Below are 22,122 nucleotides of genomic sequence, written 5' to 3' on the forward strand. Positions count from 1 at the left end.
CAATTGACAGTGTTCATTACAATAGCATCCACCACATTTTGTCCCCCCAATTGTATCTCCTGAATTAAGCTAGAGATTCTATACTAACTGGTAAGGAATTCATGACCATAGTGATTTCAAGTTTTCTTTGTTCCCAGTTAGCTTGTTAATCCTTTATTGACAAGTTTAAACCTGTTTTCTGTTGCCCCTTGCAGCTCTCTCCCCCATTTGCAGCCTTTTTCTTCAACCACCATCATCACTTGAGGCTTGTTTCTCCCTCTAAACCCCCTTGCATCCTCCTCCTCCCCTACAACTCCCATAAAACCATAAGATATAGGAGCAGAATTAAGCCATTCAGCTCATCGAGTCTGCTGTTCCATTCAATCATGGCTGATATGTGGGCTCTACTACAAGCTGTTCCAAAAATAATCTTGTAGACATTCCATGAATTCCTTTTCTTGAGATCCACTCCCAACCTGCTTTTCCCAGTCCACCTGTATTTTGAAGCCCCCATGATTATTATAATAATGCCTTTCTTACATGCCTTTTCTATTTCCTGATTTATTTTCTGCCCTACATCCTGACTACTGCTAGGAGGCCAGTACGTAACTCCCATCAGGTTTTTTTTTCCCTTTGCATTTCCTCAACTCTAGCCATACAGATTCTACACCTTCTGACTCTATATCACCTCTTGCTATTTATTTCATTTCATTTCTCACTAACAGGCAACCTCTGTCCATCTGCCTGTCCTTTCAACTGGATGCGTGTTATTGAATATTTAGTTCCCTGCCCTGATTCCCTTGCAACCACATTTCTGTGATACCCACAACATCATTTCCACCAATTGCAATCTATGCTACAAGCTCATGTGGTACGCTATGTGCATTTAAGCCCAACGCCCTCAGTTCTACGTTGATTGTGCCCCTCTCACAGTTGTCCCCTTATCCGCTGAGCCTGAAGTTAGATTCCCAACCCTTTTCATACTCTCTGTCCTATCACTTGTTCTGGAAACATTAAGAACCTGTGCTGAGCCCTCCCCTCCCCTTATTTTTTTCAATCATTTTCCATATAACTGAAGCCACTTCCACTTCCTTCATTGATCTCTGCCTCTCGTAATAACGAGATTATCAACAATTTTCTAACAATTTGCTGAGGTTAGGCTGATTAGCTTGTACTTACTCGGGCTACTCCAGCTTCTCTTTTTAAGAATGGTACAATATTATGACTCTGTCAGTTCTCCGGCAGGGGGTCTGTGGTCAGATGATGATGGCCAGAACATTCTCTACTTCTTCTTTGATTTCATTAACTACCAAAGGATATATTTTATTCAGAACCTATGTGGTTTATCCATTTTCAAAGCAGTTAAACAGCTTAATATTTTGTCCCTCACTGTTTTTATCCCATCCAATATGTCTCAATCCTGCTCTTGAGCTTACTACAGTCACAGCATCTGTAATGAAATAAAACAAAGCATGGAAGCTTCATATTGGTGGGCAAGAAACAGGACAATCTCTCATTGGGATCATCATGGAGGTGGTCCCTTTAATTGCTGCATTATTATGGGCAGAAAGTAAGTTTTTGAAGCAGGAGGAAAGATCAAAGGCCTTTCAGCTCGAGAACATCAACAAACTTCAAAATGGCTAATTCCACAAGAGGACACTTTAACATGGAGGTGTCCCAGCACCAGCTCCTTAGAAACTTTAAATGACTATCAGAAAAGGCAGCCAGCCAATCATGGAGTGTGGTGCATGCATATGTGTGCACACATATGTGTCTGTGTGCATGTGCACACATGCATGTGTGTGCATGTGAACATGTGTCTGTGTGCATGTGCGCTTGTGTCTGTGTGTGTTCACACACGTGTGTGTGCATGCACGAGTGTGTTGTGTGTATGTGTGTGCCTGTGTGTGCATGCTTGCTTGTATGTGTGTGCTTGTCTGTGTGCATTTGTGTATGTACATGTCTGTGAGTGCGCGTGCGTATCTGCATTGTGTGCTTGTCCATGTGTGTGCAAACACACATCATGCATGTCTGTGTGCATGCATGCCCATTCGTATGTGCATGCATGTGCGTGTATGCAGGTGTGTACATTCACATGTGTCTCTGTGTGTGCCGGTGTGTGCATTAGGAGGTCGAGGAGGAGTAGCAATTCAAAGCAATTTTTAAAAAATTCATTCACAGGTAGTGGGTTCATGGAAGAATAGAAGTAAAAATGCTTGCCCCTGTCATAATGCTGCAAATACATCCTGGAGCTGAGATGACTGACATTGCTGTGGGTCTGCAGTTTCCTTCCAGCACACTTCCTTTAGGGAAGGATTACCGTCCTTACCTGATCTAGCCTACATATGAGTCCAAACTTTCAGCAAGTGGTTGACTCCTAACTGACCTTTGGGCAGTTTGGGATGAGCAATAAATGCTGGCCTAGCCAGAGATACCCACATCCCACGAATGAATAAAAAGCAGTTTCTAAGAATTGCAGTAAAATAACACAATATTTTTCCAACAATCAACACTGGTTTCATACTCAGCATTAGACTCTTTTCTAAAATTTTATTGGATTCAAATTTCATAATCTGCCATGGCAGGATTCAAACTTGGGACTCTGGAGCATTACTTATATCTCTGCACTAGTAATATAGTGGTAACATCACCAGACCAGTACATCCAATCTTGCAAAAAAGTCCCAGGGCTGAGATGACTGACTTCCAACAAGCATAACCATCTTCCTTTGTACCAACCAGTGGGACTTCCACCAATTCCCATTGACTCCAGTCTTAATAGGGCTCCTTAATGCCACCGTCAGTCAAATGTGGCTTTAATGACAAGAACGATTACATTCAGCTGTTGTGTTTAAACTGAAGCTGTAATGAGGTCAGGTTCTGAATGGCATTGATAGGACTCAGATTGTGCATCAGTGGGAAGGTTGTTTGATAGGACTGTTGACACTGCTTCCATCACTTTTAGAGATCACAATTTCCCTTCCCACGTGGTTGAAGATGCCCTTCAACACATCTCATCCACATCCCGCACTCCTGCCCTCACACCCCACCCCTCCAACCGTAACAAGGACAGAACCTCCCTGGTCCTCACTTTCCACCCTACCAACCTTTGCAATAACCATATCATCCACCGACATTTCCCCCACCTCCAAAAAGACCCCACCACCAGGGATATATTTCCCTCCCCACCCCTTTCCGCCTTCTGCAAAGACCGTTCCCTCCGTGACTACTTGGTCAGGTCCATGCCCCCCTACAACCCACCCTCCCATCGTGGCACCTTCCCCTGCCTCCACAGGAATTGCAAAACCTGCGCCCATACCTCCTCCCTCACCTCTATCCAAGGCCCTAATGGAGCCTTCCACATCCATCAAAGTTTTACCTGCACATCCACCAATGCCATTTATTGTATCCGTTGCTCCCAATGCGGTCTCCTCTACACTGGGGAGACTGGTCACCTCCTAGCAGAGTGCTTTAGGGAACATCTCCTGGACACCCACACCAATCAATCACACCACCCCGTGGCCCAACATTTCAGCACCCCTTCCCACTCAACCGAGGACGTGCAGGTCCTGGGCCTTCTCCACTGCTGCTCCCTCACCACCCGATGCCTGGAGGAAGAACGCCTCATCTTCCACCTCGGAACACTTCAACCCCAGGGCATCAATGTGGACTTCACCAGTTTCCTTAATTCCCCTCCCCCCACCTTATCCCAGTTCCAACCTTCTAGCTCAGCACCGTCCCCATGACCTGTCCTACCTGCCAATCTCCTTTCCCCCCCTATCCACTCCACCCTCCCCCTGGCCTATCACCTCCATCCCCACCCCCATTCACCCATTGTACTCTTTGCTACCTTCCCCCACCCCCTTCTCTGACCTATCACCTCCATCCCTACCCTCATTCACCTATTGTACTCCTTAATACCTTCTCCCCAGCCCGACCCCCCCCCCCCCGCCCATTTATCTCTCCACCCTGGAGGTTTCCTGCCTCTATTTTGATGAAGGGCTTTTGCCCAAAACATCGAATTTCCTACTCCTCGGATGCTGCCTGACCTGCTGTGCTTTTCAAGCACCACTCTGATCTAAACTCCATCACTTTTCAGTTGATTGAGAATAACTGATGGAGTAGTAGTTGGCTGGATTGGAGGCATCTTGTCTTTTGTGCATTGTACATACCTCAACAATTTTCCACATTGTTGGGTAGATGCCAATGTCTAGCTGTACTGGAACAGCTTGACCTTGATTTGATTTGATTTATTGTAGTCACATGTACCTAAGTGCAGTGAAAAGTTGTTTTTCTAACAGTGCAGACAGATCATAGCAAACAAGGACATATAGATCATAGGGTATTTAGACAGAGTGAGGCATACAAGGTTAAAGCTGCACAGGAGATGCACAAAGCAAGATCAATGTTAGATTTCAAATTAGAGAGGTCCATGAGAAGTCTAATAACAGCAGGAAAGAAGCTGTTCTTGACCCTGTTGGTGCGTGTGTTCAAGCTTCTATATCTTCTGCCTGATGGGAGAGGTTGGAAGAGCGTATTACCAAGGTGGGAGGAGTTTTTGATGATGTTGGCAGCCATTCCGTCTTTCTGCAACAATAAGCTGTGTAAATAGAGTCCATAGATGGGAGGTTAGCTTCCGCAATAGTCTGGGCTCTATAGCTTCTTACAGCAGTTGCTGTACCAGGCCTTTATGCACCTGGTTAGAATGCTTTCAATGCTGCACCACCAAAGGTTGGCGAGGGTCCTTATGGACATGCCAAATTTCCTATACCACCTGAGGAAGAAGAGGTGTTGCTGTGCCTTCACGTTCATTGCATCTATGTGGGAGGTCCGGGTCAGATTGTTGGTTGTCATCACTCCTAGGAACTATGGGATGACAAGTTCTGGAGCAAATGTCTTTAGTAATATTGCCAGAATGTTGTCAGAGCCCACTTCATTTGCTGTATCGAAGGCCTTCAGCTGTTCCTTGATATCATATGGAGTGAATGAAATTGACTGGAGCCTGGCATTGAATAATGCCAGGGACATTCGGATAAATCATCCAACTGACACTTCTGGCTAAAGATAAATGTAAATACTTCAGCCTTGTCTTTTGCACTGATGTGCTGAGATACCTCATCACTGAGGATGGGGATAGTTATATAGTATCCACCTCTCAACCCAGAACTGAATCTGCAGAGTTTGATGCACCTATCTGCAAATGACAGGCTATCGATGTCATCACCAACTCAGAATATCCCAGGAAATTGACTCCTATCCTAATGACCAGTATTGAAATTTGAAATTCCAATGTGCCAATGCAGCAAAAATGTCTCCTGACGTAAATCTAACTCTGGAATGTCGCACCTACAAATGTCAAAGAAGTTTCAAATGGAAAGATGCACTACAAGCTGAACTTAAATCACCAGTGATCATCTTAGAGTGGAAACATAATGGTTAAAACTGATAGTAATGTTGGTATGAGGTATTTTGTGTTTTCCCCTGTCAAAAATGCACAGGGAAGAGGGAAAAAGCTAACTTTAACCATGGTTTGTGTGTCTCAGTGAACTGATGCCCTAAAGGTTATAGCTTTCACAAAAGCCATGACATACCCCTGCAATACATCTAAAGATAAGGAAAAAATACATTCTTACTTTGAATACTGCCAGCCACCATTGAAAAGAACCAGGACAAAAGAATTTCCATCAACCTTTAAAGTCAAGAGTCTCAAAACTGACTGTACTAAAAACAATATCAAGGCAACTGGTAGCTATCCCTCGGGTCCTCTTGTAACAAAGTGGTAGTGTCCCTATCCCTAGACCGGGAGGCAAGTCCTACCTGCTTTAGAGCTTGTGGCCACGATTTGACCCTACAGAAGAATTAGAGTGGGTAAATTGTCACGTTGAAACCAAAAACAAAACTGCTAAAGTCTGTTTTGAGTTTGCATTACCATAGTATACAGATGTCAGCAATCAACACTAACACATTCCTAGCAGAATTAGGGAATTTACTTTTGAGGAGTTGAAAGCTCTATCCCCTAACAGTTCAAAGATTTAATGAGACACTTTCCTGAAGAAACTCTCCCTTAATCACACCCAACCAACTAGAAATGATAGATTTGGAGGGAGTGATAGAAAACTGAGCACTGTAGGAGCAAGAGAAATGATGGGAGCCCTTCTCAAGACTGAAAGTATGCTGTTAAGATGAAATATGATCCCAAAACATCTCTGTCTTTTAGCTGTCGAAAGGTGGGAGACATCAGGGCACTTGGATGTAATAGAGTACCATATACCCCAAACTGAGAATGGGAGTCAGTCTCAGAGCAGAGCAGATCAGAGACTTCCTGGAGTTTTTTTTTAAGTAAAATCCACGTAATATGATCAAGCTTTTAATAGGCAGAAAAAACTGTTATTGATGCTTAAATCTCATTGAACTGCCTCAATGTTATAATTGTTCAAACATAATATCGGCCTTTTATATCACTGAATGGTAACAGATCAATCAAAACATTGCCAATTTCTTGTAAGACGATTCTCAGTAGGACTGCAGGAGTCCCACCTACATACATCAGATTTGACCAAAAATATACAGATGGCAGGCAATCTATAATCTTTACATAACCTCTACAAAGTAGCATTAATAGCAAACCATTATCACAGTGAAAAGTAGTGCTCAGTCTCAATGGACACTTTAATGACAGCTGTGTATGCGGTACCTATGTATCTTGATAAATTGTTCCAATGTTAAAACACTGATAAAATATAAGAGCTACATTGATGCTTCTTAATAAGTGGCTTTGTGTCGAGATTGTAGGAGCTCTCATGCATGGAATTTTTTTTTAGCTTGCAGCCTTTGGATAACACAAATGAGATCCCCCTTTTGAAATGCCGATTAAGACCTAAATGCTGTTGTCAAAATATGAGACGCTGATGCCAACAGACTGAGTCAGCATCTCTTCACAGCTGCCTCTGGCTAAAAAGCAGAGAAATATTATCTGGGGAGAAATAGTACAAAAATATTTATAGTGTGTTTCTGAGCGTGTGCAGTTCAGCGTTACAAATTGGTTTGTCAGACCAGAGAATACAAGGGCAAGTGAACGGAGTAAAACTGAAGCTTGATAATGTCAGCAATAGGTTTATTGACCTGTGAATCTTAATGGATAAAATAATGAGCAATCGTCTCGAGAGTTACATTCTGCTTCTCCTTTTATTTTAATACATACAGTGATGACTTCTGCAGCATGGTTTTGTCACAGAGCAACCTGCTGTGACTGAAGCAGTAGCAATATGTTCAGTGTGGAGGACCTCCTGATTTCTCATGGCTATCAACCCCCAAAGAAAAGTTCAAAAGACAAACCCCTGCCTTCCGATGAGAACACCTACACCAGCTGCCGTTGCGAAGGGAGAGAGAACAAGCCTAGCCATGGAACACTGAATGGATATGAGACCGACACTGGGGCCTATTCTGCCAGCAGGCACACACGCAGTCTGGAGGGCTCCTACAGTGACAGCGAGGGCAGGGACAGGAGTGCAAGAAGACAAGCTGGTGTCAGCTGCTGTGCTGATGTGCAGCGTTTGCCCACGTCTGCCACAAGGGAAGCATGGTGAGTTAACGAGCTGTTGCAAAATGAAACAAAAAAGCCTTTACAGCAGATATCAGAATGGTGTGATGTAATGTGCTGATGCTCTCCTATACAGTAACGAAGAATGCTTGAACAACTGGGTTCATTGCATATGTGGTCACCTGTACTAGATTGAACGCCATTAGAATTAAGTGGAATTTACCTTCGTTTCATAAATTCTCTGAAAGCTGTTCAATGGTTTCCAGTGCTGTTCTTTTCATAATTTAACTTGGATTTATTTGGAAGTTGTGAAATATTTTACAGGGATGTCTACTGCTTGTTGCTTAGGGGAAGCATTACAAATGACTTAAAATCAATAGCAATTGCAATTACAAAAACTAAATGCTGGGCTCTTTATGAAATGGTGCCTGTGGCAGTTCAACTGTCCATACTGCTGAAAGAAAACTATTACAATGTAAAAAGCAATTTGGTGACCATCACTTAAATCATTGTCACAAATTGTATTGGATTGTGAGTTCCATTGCAAGGTTGTACTTTTTAATTGCTATACAAGGGGCCTCCAATTTACGAATGTCCGGTTTACTATTGCTCATACTAAGGAATGTGATCCCAGGCAGGGGTTTAATTTTAAAGATCCAACATACGAACTGTTTCCTGTACTTATGAATGGCTACATCATATTGTCCTGCATGCTGTCCCAACTTGTGCACAAATCAACTTGCCAATGGATGCAAGAACACAACCCCATAGAATCAAAAATATCATGATATTGGAAAAATGTTTCCAAGCAGGTTAACTGCTCTCATGTTTTCATGGGTAAATTCACCATGCAAAGCCTGCTAGATCATTCAGATCTATAGGACTAGTGTGTGATCTCTGGAGGCAGACCATTTGGGGCCCACCAGGGTCTGGAACAGAGATGGATAGGATGTAAAATGATTAGCGTTTGCCATCATGCTGGTTTCCCAAAACCATTCCCAACACCAAACAACTTAGGAACATGGGTTTTGGGATCTTGTAATCCTGCAACCTCCGTGCTCCTTATAAAGACACTGATAGGACATGACTGGGCATTTCGAGTTCTCTGAAATGACAGAGTGTAGTCTAACTGCCTGAAGGACAGGGCCAGCAACAAACCAGGGGTGGGGGGAGCAGTACTCAGAGCCGATCTATCAGTCTTCAATACCTGATAACTAATAACTAAATAATACTTTGACTCATAAGTAATTCAGAGTCACAGTGGGATTGGCAAATGGCTGAAAAGGTCAGGTTGGGCCTTTCTCTGGCAATAAGCCTGTTTAGAGAGGTATATAGCCCGGGCTGTTCTCATTCTAAATACAATGCTATGGGAGGCACGGGCTATCTTTTCCTTTCTGAGGCAAGTAGTTCAAGTTGACATATATTCAGATTCCCCGGACACAGCTCAGGAAAACGTATCTCGATCAGTATACTTTTAGCTTGTAGAGGGGTGTGGCTGGAGGAGGAGCAGGGCATGATAAAGTCTGCATTTGATCCTGGAAGTAAAGGGAAGTTGGAAAAGATGGTGGGCGAGTGTTGAGGCAAACTAGTTAAAATGCACACCTCAGTTCTCTAGGTGTCCCAGCTATTTTACAATCTTTGAGGTCCCTTGGTGCTCATCTGTCACACTGTTCACTCACATCATACAGCCCTTCATATACTCCCAGTGTCACATCCACACCAATGCATGCACCCCACACTGTCCCCTCATCCTTCATGCCTGCTGCTCACCCACCTCTAGTGCCTGTCACACCCTCCAAGCCTCATCCATAGTCACTCATTCAGTATTCACCATGGGCAAAGCTCAGGCATTATGTGAAAACAAAACAAAACTTGCAAAAAATCTAATATATCTCTTAATTATGCAGTCATAACAGTGACAAAGCTTCCATTTATAAATTCAAAACTCTATTCAGACGCCATATCAAAGACAATCGTAGAATTGCCTCTTTACACCGTCAACAATGAATGCAGACTCCTCCTAAGATAAATGTAGCCTTTGAGACTTAGTCAATTATCCAAACTGACGTAAAAATAATCATTGGAAAACGTAGACAAAAATGCCGTATTGAAACTGAGCAAATATTTTATTCTAATCTACACCAGATGTACTGTCAATCAAAGCAGTCAATGGAGGTTTTCTTAAACTGTCACTGACAGCTGGAGCCTTTTTATTTCTTTAAATTATGGGTATCAAGAAAGTAGTGATCCTGGAAACATAACAGACTGCTATCGGCTCTTCAAGAGAATTTACATACTCCGTCAATTCTTGACACCCATGCTATGAATTAAGGCTTTTTGCTTGAGCGCAAGTAGGGTCCATTTTAATTCATTATGAAGTGCACATGACTCTGCTGAGTTCAGTTCCCTTTGTGTGAAATTATACCCCACTCCACCATGTAAAGACAGATGGATCTGTCTAAAATGGAAGGAGAGACAATGGGAAAAGGCAGAGTTTCTGCCTCCAGGTCTCACCATCGTTTTTAAACCTTCCTCCATGATAATCCACCTATTATGTTGACATAAAGTTAACTCTACTAAGTAATGCAAATTTCTAAGCTGTTGTAGGCTTTCCACATCCCCATTGATTGCAAAGTTAGTTATTTGCAGTAATGGCAGTAAAAAGGACAAGAACAATCTTTTTCATCTTGTTTCATTGCCAATATGTTTTCTGTTTTCATAATGTCCCCGCCCCATGTAAGATGTTAATCAATGACTAAAAGGTCAGGCGACCAAATTGCTAAAGGCCTGAACAAATGCAGCTCTTGATCTAACTATTACATATTGGAGAGTGGCCGAGGATGATACATCCTCTGCATTTATAATTTTTTCTGCCTTCTCTCTCAACGTAGAAAGTGACTTGCTGAAACCATCTGTGATGATACACAGTGCTGCCAAAGCAAATAACTCTCCGATACTGATTTCATAAGCTATGCCAATTACCCGTATGTCTTACCTATTCTGCTGAAACACAACCTGGCTCACTTTAAAACTAAACAGTAGACGCAGGAATTTGTACTGAGCAAAAACAATGTTGAATGTTTTCAGCAGGAAAGTTTCACATTTGACTTCACATTCCGGGAGATACTCCTGGCAGAGTGCATGCTGAAAACATTTGACCATGCCAGTGCTGATACGCTGTCTTACAGTGTTGGAATAGGATAGTGAATCCTTACCTTGATTAAGATCTTCCTGCAAGTTCTTAATTGTCTATTTAGGTTCTCTCTCACCACAGTGGAATTTATCCAGCTCTATTGTTTCAGTGATCACCTTTTCTTTAATTTTTTCGTGGTCTTGTTCAAGCCTCCCTTTTAGTTTTATTAGTAATTTACATGGGAGAGGAATCATTGATTTCTTTGATGGATCGTTAGAGTTGTGATATTCAAAATGGTCAAAGTAAGCAGCCCTATCAAAGTACTCTGGGTACACTTGTACCAGATAAGACCAGTTTTTTTTCCCTAGCTGCTATCAGTTTTGAAGAAGAGTCACTGGACTCGAAACATTAACTCTGCTTTCTTCCTATAGGTGCTGCCAGACTGGTTGAGTTTTACCAACAATTTCTGCTTTTGTATTAGTTTTTTTTCTGATAGGAGGCAACTTTTAAGAAATGTATTGCCTTCAACCTTCAGTGTCATCTCCTTCTCCTTATGGTTTACAGAGGTCAGTTGTAGCTTCTCACAAGGTTCAGTCCCATGATTATCAGACTATCCCACATTTCACATAATTTTTTCTTTCTGTTTCTCTGGCACTGATTAAGTTTGAGTTCTCTTAATTTAATTTAAACTTAAATCCAATTAAATTGCTTTAGACTTACATGCAGGCACCTGCTGCCATCATTTGATGAATTCTGGTTCCTAGAATCTCAAAGTAATCACACTACTGCACTCAAAATGCTCAATGAATATATTTCTTACAGACTCCATATGGGCTGATGGATTGATGCACTGTTCCTCAGCCCCTGACTGTAGTGTGTGCAGTAAATATGGCACTCTGGAGAAAGATTCTGACAACAATTAGTTCCAGCTTTCTTTTACATTAATATAATGGTGATATGACAATGGTGATACAATTATTGCAAAACAAAATAAGTTATCTGGCATTAAATTACAGGGGGTCCCTGATTTACAGACATCCAAGTTATGAGTACTTATACTTGCGAATGCAATCTTATCCAGGGCTGTAATTTTAAAAATCCAACATATGGACATTTCATGTACTAACAATCAGCTCCTTTAGATTATCCTGCATTGTATTCTGCATTGTGTACAAATCGGGACAGTGTTTTGTAGAGGATTAAGACGGTGTTATTTTCTGGGTCTGTAGCTTGTGAAGGAGCAAAAATGGCCTTTAGTTGAATGATATGTGCTTTTGGTCAGATATGAGAGTTTAAAGAGAGATTAAAGGTTACTATGGATTATATCGGCAATAAATGCTGTTGGTTGTGAATCTTATCAGATCGAGTGGATCGGTTGGAGAGTCAGTTGGAAGCAATGAGGAATTTGCAACAGTAGCAGTATGTGATGGATGGCAGTTATAGGAAGCGGGGAATGTCTCAGATACAGTCACATAGATGGGTTAACTCCAGGAAAGGTAAGAAAGGTAGGCAACTAGTGCAGGTGCCTTCTGTGGCTATCTCCATTTCAAACCAGTATGCTGTTTTGGAAAATGTAGGGGATGATCGATTTTCAGGGAAATGTAGCACGAGCAGCCGCGTTTCTGGCATTGAGGCCGGCTCTAATGCAACGAGGGGTAAGTCGGGTTCCAATAGATCAGTTGTGTTAGAGGACTCTCCAGTCCAAGGTACAGATAGACATTTCTGTGGCCAGCAGTGAAAAAGCAGAATGGTGTGTTGCTTCCCTGGTGCCAGGATCAAGGATGTCTCAGAGAGGGTGCAGAATGTTCTCACAGAGGAGAGGGGCCAGCAAGAGGTCATTATCCACATTGGAACCAATGACGTAGGAAGGGAAAAGCTTGAGATTCTGAAGGGAGATTAGAGAGAGCTAGGCAGAAATTTAAAAAGAGGTCCTCGAGAGTAGTAATATCTGGATTACTCCCAGTGCTACGAGAAAGTGAGGGCAGGAATAGGAGGATAGAGCAAATGAATGCATGGCTGAGGAGCTAGTGTGAGAAGGATTCACATTTTTTGAACATTGGAATCTCTTTTGGGGTAGAAGTGACCTGTACAAGAAGGACGGATTGCACCTAAATGGAAAGGGGACTAATATACTGGCAGGGAGATTTGCTAGAGTTGCTCAGGAGGATTTAAATTAGTAAGGTGGGGGTTGGGACCTAGGGAGATAGTGAGGAAAGAGATCAGTCTGAGACTGGTACAGTGGAGAACAGAAGAGACTCAAACAGTCAGGACAGGCAGGGACAAGGTAGGACTAATAAATTAAACTGCATTTATTTCAATGCAAGGGGCCTAACAGAGAAGGCAGATGAACTCAGGGCATGGTTAGGAACATGGGACTGGGATATTATAGCAATTACAGAAACATGGCTCAGGGATGGGCAGGACTGGCAGCTTAATGTTCCAGGATACAAATGCTACAGGAAGGACAGAAAGGGAGGCAAGAGAGGAGGAGGAGTGGCGTTTTTGATATGGGATAGCATTACAGCTGTGCTGAGGGAGGATATTCCTGGAAATACATCCAGGGAAGTTATTTGGGTGGAACTCAGAAATAAGAAAGGGATGATCACCTTATTGGGACTGTATTATAGACCCCCTAATAGTCAGACGGAAATTGCAAAACAAATTTGTAAGGAGATCTCAGCTATTTGTAAGAATAATAGGGTGGTTATGATAAGGGATTTTAACTTTCCAAACATAAACTGGAACTGCCATAGTGTTAAGGATTTAGATGGAGAGGAATTTGTCAAGTGTGTACAAGACAATTTTCTGATTCAGTATGTGGATGTACCTACTAGAGAAGATGCAAAACTTGACCAACTCTTGGGAAATAAGTCAGGACAGGTGACTGAGGTGTCAGTGGGGGAGCACTTTGGGGCCAGCGACCACAATTCCATTAGATTTAAAATAGTGATGCAAAAAGGATAGACAAGATCTAAAAGTTGAAGTTCTAAATTGGAGAAAGGTCAATTTTGATGGTATTAGGCAAGAACTTTAAAAAGCTGATTGGGGACAGATGTTTGCAAGTAAAGGGACGGTTGGAAAATGGGAATCTTCAGAAGTGAGTTAACGAGAATCCAGAGAAAGCATATTCCTCTCAGGGTGAAAGGAAAGGCTGGTAGGTACAGGTAATGCTGGATGACTAAAGAAATTGAGGGTGTGGTTAAGAAAAAGAAGGAAGCATATATCAGGTATAGACAGGATAGATCGAGTGAATCCTAAGAAGTGTACAAAGGCAGTAGGAGTATACTTAAGAGGGAAATCAGGAGGGCAGAAAGGGGGCATAAAATGGCTTTGGCAAATATAATTAAGGATAATCCAAAGGATTTTACAAATACATTAAGGACAAAAGGGTAATGAGGGAGAGAATAGGGCCCCTCAAAGATCAGCAAGGTGGCCTTTGTGTGGAACCGCAGAAAATGGGGGAGATACTAAATGAGTATTTTGCATCAATATTTACTGTGGAAATGGATATGGAAGGCATAGAAAGTAGCAAAATAGATGGTGACACCTTGCAAGAGGAGGAAGTGCTGGATGTCTTGAAATGCATAAAGGTGGATAAATCCCCCAGATCTGATCAGGTGTACCCAAGAACTCTGTGGGAAGCTAGGGAAGTGATTGCTGGGCCTCATGCTGAAATATTTGTATCATTGATAGTCACAGGTGAGGTACCAGAAGACTGGAGGTTGGCTAATGTGGTGCCACTCTTTAAGAAGGGTGGTAAGGACAAGCCAGGGAACTATAGACCGGTGACCCTGAAGTTGCTGGTGGGCAAGTTGTTGGAGGGAATCCTGAGGGACAGGATGTACATGTATTTGGAAAGGCTAGGACTGATTAGGGATAGCAGCCTGGATTTATGCATGGGAAATCATGTCTCACAAACTTGATTGAGGTTTTTGAAGAAGTATCAAAGAGGATTGATGAGGGCAGAATGGTAGATGTGATCTATGTGGACTTCACTAAGGCGTTCGACAAGGTTCCCCATGGGAGACTGGTGAGCAAGGTTAGATCTCATGGAATGCAGGGAGAACTCACCATTTGGATACAGAACGGGCTCAAAGGTAGAAGACAGAGGGTGGTGGAGGAGGGTTGTTTTTCAGACCGGAGGCCTGTGACCAGTGCAGTGCCACAAGTATCGGTGCTGGGTCCACTACTTTATGTCATTTATGATTTGGATGCGAGTATAAGACGTATAGTTCATAAGTTTGCAGATGACACCAAAATTGGAGGTGTAGTGGACAGCGAAGAAGGTTATCTTAGATTACAACAGGATCTTGATCATATGGGCCAGTGGGCCAAGAAATGGCAGATGGAGTTTAATTCAGATAAATGCAAGGTCCTGCATTTTAGGAAAGCAAATCTTAGCAGGATTTATACACTTAATGGTAAGGTCCTGGAGAGTGTTACTGAACAAAGAGACTTTGGAGTGCAAGTTCATAGCTCCTTGAACATGGAGTCACAGGTAGATAGGATAGTGAAGAAGGCGTTTGGTATGCTTTTTTTATTGATTAGAGTATTGCATACAGGAGCTGGAGGTCATGTTGCGGCTGTACAGGAGACTGGTTAGGCCACTGTTGGAATATTGCGTGCAATTCTGGTCTCCTTCCTATCAGAAAGATGTTGTGAATCTTGAAAGGGTTCAGAAAAGATTTACTAGGATGTTACCAAGGTTGGAGGATTTGAGCTATAGGGAGAAGCTCAACAGGCTAGGGCTGTTTTCCTTGTCGAGATTTACAAAATTATGAGGGGCATGGATAGGATAAATAGACAAAGTATTTTCCTTGGGGTCGGAGAGTCCAGAACTAGAGGGCATAGGTTTAGGGTGAGAGGGGAAAGATATAAAAGGGACTTAAAGGGCAACCTTTTCAGGCAGAGGGTTGTACGTGTATGGAATGAGCTGCCAGAGGAAGTGGTGGAGGCTAGTGTAATTGCAACATTTAAAAGGCATTTCGATGGGTATATGAATAGGAAGGGTTTGGAGGGATATGGGCTGGGTGCTGGCTGGTGGAACTAGATTGGGTTGGGTTATCTGGTCAGCATGGATGGGTTGGACTGAAGGGTCTGTTTCCATGCTGTACATCTCTATGACTCTCTGTCTCAAAAACAACTCCTGAACAGAAGCCAGTCATACCTGTAAAACTATGCATTAAGGTATAGTCCTGGGCAACTAATTCAAGAGAGGAGCTCAGCCCGCTGAGTTTATCCAGCAATTTCAGTTTTTGCATGTTTCACATCTCCAGCATCCACGGTTCTTTGTTTTATTTTAATTCAAGAGAGAGTTACCAATATTTTTTTAAAGCACAGGCATTCAAATTCTTCTGGTTTAAGAATGTAAGCAGCTCCCTTAGATTAAATGAGAAAAGATAATTAGTCCCAGTATCTTGATCTAATGTTTTCCAATAAGGTTTCGCAGTACTTGATTCAAGCATAGAACACCTTCATGTTTATGTGAACTGTTACTTGTGTGTGGGGTTCACAGGCATTTTCAGCACTTGTAAGGTTTTTGTTTCTAGATTGGTTTTTACTTTATTGTTACTTATAAAATACAGCTAATTGGTAGACCATGAATAAAACTAACCCAATGAAGAATAAATAGCAACCAGTACTTTGAATCTTATCCTATCATTTGATAAAAAATTGAACTGCAAATTCAAGGCACTGTTATCAAATAGATAGGGAGATCTCCATATCTTGATATAGCCTTAAATGTCTAACAAATACTAAGAGCTGAGGTTGATAAGCCATCAATATCCTGTCATAATGGTATCCTGTAAATGTAACAAGACAATAGTTATTACTTTCTCCATTCAGAGTGTGAATGTTGATGGACTTTGACTGAAATTTAAATATTGCAATATTGTACAGAATAACAAAGTTACCGGCTATCACCACCACATCATTGTATTTTAACGTTATTCATTGTACTTTACAAGTATATGATCCTAGAGTTACCAATAAGACTGATTAGATAATAGGTTAGGTTACAGTTATAGAACCATGTACCTATTACAGAAAGCCACCAACATTATCCAACATAGATTTACCAGGATGATGCCACAGATGGAAAACTACAGTTATTTCGAGAGACTTAAGATACTGAGATTGTCTTCACCAGAAACTGGGATTCTTAAATGTAAATGGCAAAATATCATTTGTCCTGCTTGGGCTGTTGGTAATGAAGCTGGTGATAACATTATAATTAAGATCGTAAGAAAGTCTCATGGAAATTTCTTTATATAGTGGATTCTTGGAATACAGAATAATTTGTTACAAGGAATCACTGTGATCAGAACCATTGTTGATTTGAAGGGAAAATTAATAATCAAAACATGGTGGATGTACCTACACCAAATGGACTGCAGCAATTCAAAGAGGCAGCATATCACCATTTTCTCAAAGGTAGCTGGGGATGGGCAATAAATGCTGGCCCAGTCAGAGATATCTACCTCCCCTGTGTGAATACGTACTCAGGAGGCTAAGGAAATTCGGCATGTCTATGAACACTTGTACCAATTTTTATAGATGCACCAAAGAAAGCATTTTATCCAAATGCATCATGTCTTAGTATGGCAACTGCTCTGCCCAGGGCTGTAAGCAATTACAGAGAGTGATGAACACAGCCCAGTCCATCATGAACACAACCCAGTCCATCACACAAGCCAGCTTTCCATCCATTCACTCCATCTATACTTCTCACTGCTTTGGGAAGGCAGCCAACATCATCAAATACCCCTCTGACCCTGATTATAATCTCTTCCAACTTCTTTCATTGGGCAGAAGATACAAAAGCTCAAACACAGATACCAACAGATTCAAGAACAGCTTCTTCCCTGCTGTTGTTAGACTTCTAAATGGACCCCTCAAATTTTAAATTTAATGTTGATCTTGTTCTTTGTTTCCCTTCTCTGCAGCTGTAACATTGGATTCTTTGCTCTGTTCTATTACCATAATGCATTTTGAATGGTACAATCTGCCTGTACTACATGCAAAACAAAATGTCTCACTGTACCTAGGTACACATAACAATAATAAATAAAATCAAGTCAAAAATAAGAGGAAAATTCAAGAATATGGAGAGAAAAACCAGATGGTGGGAATAATTTTGAATAAAGAGCTAACACAAAACACAAAAGGCTGAATGGCCCACCTCTAAAATGTTAACGTCAATGGTTCTGTAGTTTTATGAACTTCTCAACATCTGATTATAAATAGCATTTTTGAACTATGGAAAAGATACAGATATTGATAATAGAATCAATAATTTTTTTGTTGTAAAAAGGAATTTGAGCTATTAAGATTAATTCCCTTGAACACAGGAGAACAGATTGAAACTATGAAATATTTTGAGAAGGTTATTAATAATTGATGAATTAATAACCAGGGACATGAACACAAGATCATTAAAACAAAGTGAAGGAAAACTAGAGAAATATCTTTTCCACATGCACTATTTTCTTACAAGTGACTGTTGCGGCAAAAATTAAACCAACACTTCAACACTAATTGTGTAATATTCAAAATGGAAAAATATAAAAGCATATAAAAAAAACAGGGCTTATGGCTATTGTGATGCAGTGGTAGTGTCCATATCTCTGAGCCAGGAGGTCTGGGTTCAAGTCTCACCTGCTACAAAGGTAAGAAATAACACTTCCCTGCAGATTGATTAGAAAGTATCTCCAAGAAAAGGGGAAGGAAATAAAATCGAAGATGACTGCACCAGTTGAACTGAGCACTGGTACAGATGCAGTAAGGCTGAATTGGCAAGCAGTGTGCTGAAATTACTATTATCCTGCACATTCAACCTAACCCCCAGGCAGCAGAGACAAGGATGTTATTAATGGTCAATAGTTGTCCTGGTGTTTGAAACCCAGTTAGGTCTCATGTCTGCAGTTGCTTTGTGTTTGACATCTATTGGTGTAGTGGCAAGAGGGATTGTCCAACTAAATTGTAGTGATAGGATGGTTTTGCTCGCAATTCAGGTACTGGAGAAGGTGGGCTATTTAATTCTCAGTCTTAAACACTGGCAAGACTGTAGATTCTTCAATATCCTCTGACAATCTAGAAATGTTAGACAGGGCACTTAGAAACTATTTCATCTCGGGAGTGAATTGAGCATGACTGTAATTTTCGAAAAAAGGTCATTATTATTAGTGTTATTACTATTATTGGTGTTATTAGAAACATAGAAAATGTATGGCACAGAAGGTGGTTATTCAGTCACAATGTCTATGGATGCTACAAAATAATTATCAAGTTCTGATGTGCTGTATTAACCACAGTATTGATATGGCAAATCCAATTCAGTTTCTGGACAATGGCAACCCCCAGAATGTTGATTGTGGGGGAATGCAGAGATGGTGACGTCATTGCATATCAACAAGTGATGGTTAGGCTATCTCTTGCTGGTGATGGTCGTTATCTGGCACTTGTGTGGTGTGGATTTTACTTTTCACTGGTCAGCTTCAACTTGGATGTTGTCCAATTGTTGCTACGTATGGACATGGAATGCTTCAGTATCTAAGGCTAGTGCTGAACATTGTGTAATCATCAGCAATCATTCCCAGTTCTGACTAATGATAAAGGGAAGGTCATTCATGAAGTAGCTGAAGATGGCTGGGTGCTCAAGGCAAAATCCCAAGGGTCTTTGGTGCAGTAATAGTGTCCCTATCCCTTAACCAGGAGGTCTGGGTTCAAGTTCCACTTGTTCTATAACTGTATCATAGCAATTGGGGTGGCACGGTGGCTCAGTGGTTAGCACTGCTGCTTCGGGTGACTGTCTGTGTGGAGTTTGCACATCTTCCCATATCTGCATAGGTTTCCTCTGGGTGCTCCGGTTTCCTCCCACAATCCAAAGATGTGCAGGTCAGGTGAATTGGCCATGTTAAATTGCCCATAGTGTTAAGTGCACTAGTCAGGGGTAAATACAGTATAGGGGAATTGGGTCTGGGTGGGTTACTCTTCGAAATGTTGGTGTGGACTTGATGGGCTGAAGGGCCTGTTTCCATACTGTAGGGAATCTAATCTAATCCTATCACGTTAACAATATCCCCAGGCAAGAACCCTTATCACATACATGCTCTTGAACTGCTGTAACTTATGAGGCTAAGCAGCAAGATCAGGAAAGGGAACTTGATAATTATTTTGTAGCATCCATAGACATTGTGACTGAATAACCACCTTCTGTGCCATACATTTTCTATGTTTCAAGACCTCTTTCCCAGTGGACCAGGTGGACGTGCACTTCAATAGTATCACTGCATCTACCTCCCTCCCTCATACACCCCACCATATCCCAGGACTCTACCCAAGGTAGTGCTGGAAAAACACAGCAGGCCAGGCAGCATCCGAGAAGCAGGAAAATTATTGACTGTGCCTCATTAATTGATGTCTTTTTGAATGACAATTTCTACTATCAATGAGACTTTTTTCAATTGACCAAGGAAGCACTTCGTCACACAAACCTGTCAAACTCTCCCCAGAAACCCCAAGACTAGATTAGTGTAAAATTTTGAAACAGCGAGTGATAAATGTTTGTCAGATAAAGGTATTAAGTGAGCCATGTCTTGCAATGATCTCACTTCCCAAATGGTTAAATGATCTGCCCCTGTTCCCATTTGTTGTATTGTTTATCTGGGTCTTTAGCATCAATCACCATTCTTAATTTTTAGACACAAATACATCTAGGCCACCAGAAACGGAAAGAGACTCAGATTCATCTATTATATGCAGTTTGTTTCTTTCAATCCTGCGACATGAGCTGTAATAATTCTCAATATTTCTCAAGGAAGAGGTATGAGCAGAGCGAACGAAGTTCACAAAATGGTAAGACATAGTGGCCAGAAGTTGGAACTGATAGCCCCTGGCCAAATGGCAGGTTATTTGTTGTTCTGGTATGCACTGGACTCTTCAGTTAGCTTTGCTACATCATCAGCATTCCCGTTCATGGTGGAAGGGCACATAGAATGACCCTCTGATCTGTCAAAGGAAGGATTTTGAATTAAAGGACCCACAGCTGAGGCTGTGTATGGATTTTTAAGGCTGCAGCAACTATATGAATGGAGAGGAGGCCTGGAAAGGTTTCTCCTCCACCTCTCACTCTTACCTGCAGTTCATCTTCTGGAATCTGAAGGACTACAATGAGGTGATCTGACCCAAGGAGCAGAGGAAGAGCAACATCCTCTCCAACTAAATTGCGGGACATGTGAGTGGCTGAGGAAGTCAGTTGTGGTGTTTTCCCTCTATCCTGGAGACAGTTCACCTCAGGAAGGTGTGGAAGTCCCATACTTCTAGAGCCAAATCCCTCGCTCCCAGTTGTCCAACATTCTCCTGCTCTGCACTCATCATGGTCAACACACCTCGGAACCCCATTTCACTCATTCAGTATACTTCCATCACTCACCATAACCCTCATGACATTACCCTCTTCACACCTCTACCTCAGTCACCCTCTGCAAATATTTTCTGCTCTCCTTTACACAAAATCCGTTACTAAGACTCAGAACTCTGTTTTCTACCCTTGTTGCAGGAGACAGGACACAACCTTGGGTAGAGTCCTGGGATATGGTGGGGTGTATGAGGGAGGGAGGTAGATGCAGTGATACTATTGAAGTGCACGTCCACCTGGTCCACTGGGAAAGAGGTCTTGTTCCAGGAGACTACGGGTGTCAGCAGTGCCCTGCATGAAAGACTGAGGGTCCTGAAGTACTGGTATTCAGGCATGTCCATAGAAGTGTTCCCTTGTTTGGAGTCTTGTCTCCATGAAGATGAATCTCAGGGCGGTGATAACACAGCCCTGATATCAGGATGCAAATTGGATGGTTTGGCTGAGCAGAAAAGGAGCAGAAATTAGTAACCAGTGTTGTTGAGACTGTATAAAATGTTAGTGAGGTCACATTTACAATATTGCACACAGCTCTGGCCACCACACTATCAGAAGGATGTGTAAGCTTTGGAGAGGGTACAGAAATGGTTTACCAGGAAGTTGCCTGGTTTAGAAGCTATTAGCTATGAGGAGAGTTTGGACAAACTTGGTTTGTTTTCAATTGAACGTCAAAGTTTGAGGGACAACCTGATGGGAGTTTACAGAATTATGACAGGCAGGGATAGATGGAGTCATTCTCCCAGAGATGGAATATCAATTACTAGGGGTTACTGGTTTAAGGTAAAAGTGGAAAAGTTTAAAGGAGATGTGAGAGGCAAACGTTTTACATAGTGGGTGATAAGTGCCTGGAATGGATGACGGCAGATACAATAGCCATGTATAAGAGGCATCTTGACAGATACATGGATAGGCAGCGAATAGAGAGATACGGACTGCATGAAGGAAAAAGGTTTTTAGTTTAGAAAGGCATCATGTATCAGCACAGTCTTAGTAGGCCAAAGGGCCTATTCCTGTGCTGTGCCACTCATTGTACTTTGTCCTTTATCAATTAGAG

At 41.9% G+C, this 22,122-nt stretch overlaps 1 protein-coding gene across 1 annotated transcript in view; it reads left to right on the forward strand.

The window, feature by feature from the left end:
* The window catches only part of jcada (junctional cadherin 5 associated a), a 184,333-nt gene that overhangs the window by 104,552 nt on the left and 57,659 nt on the right, over window positions 1-22,122 (forward strand). Inside the window, exon 3 of the mRNA XM_060825045.1 lies at window positions 7,182-7,560. Within this exon, the coding sequence (XP_060681028.1) occupies window positions 7,244-7,560 (317 nt within the window). The 5' untranslated portion in view covers window positions 7,182-7,243. The remainder of the gene's footprint in view (window positions 1-7,181; window positions 7,561-22,122) is intronic.

Source organism: Hemiscyllium ocellatum, chromosome 5 (genome assembly GCF_020745735.1).
Source record: "Hemiscyllium ocellatum isolate sHemOce1 chromosome 5, sHemOce1.pat.X.cur, whole genome shotgun sequence".
In the NCBI taxonomy this organism is placed as follows: domain Eukaryota; kingdom Metazoa; phylum Chordata; class Chondrichthyes; order Orectolobiformes; family Hemiscylliidae; genus Hemiscyllium; species Hemiscyllium ocellatum.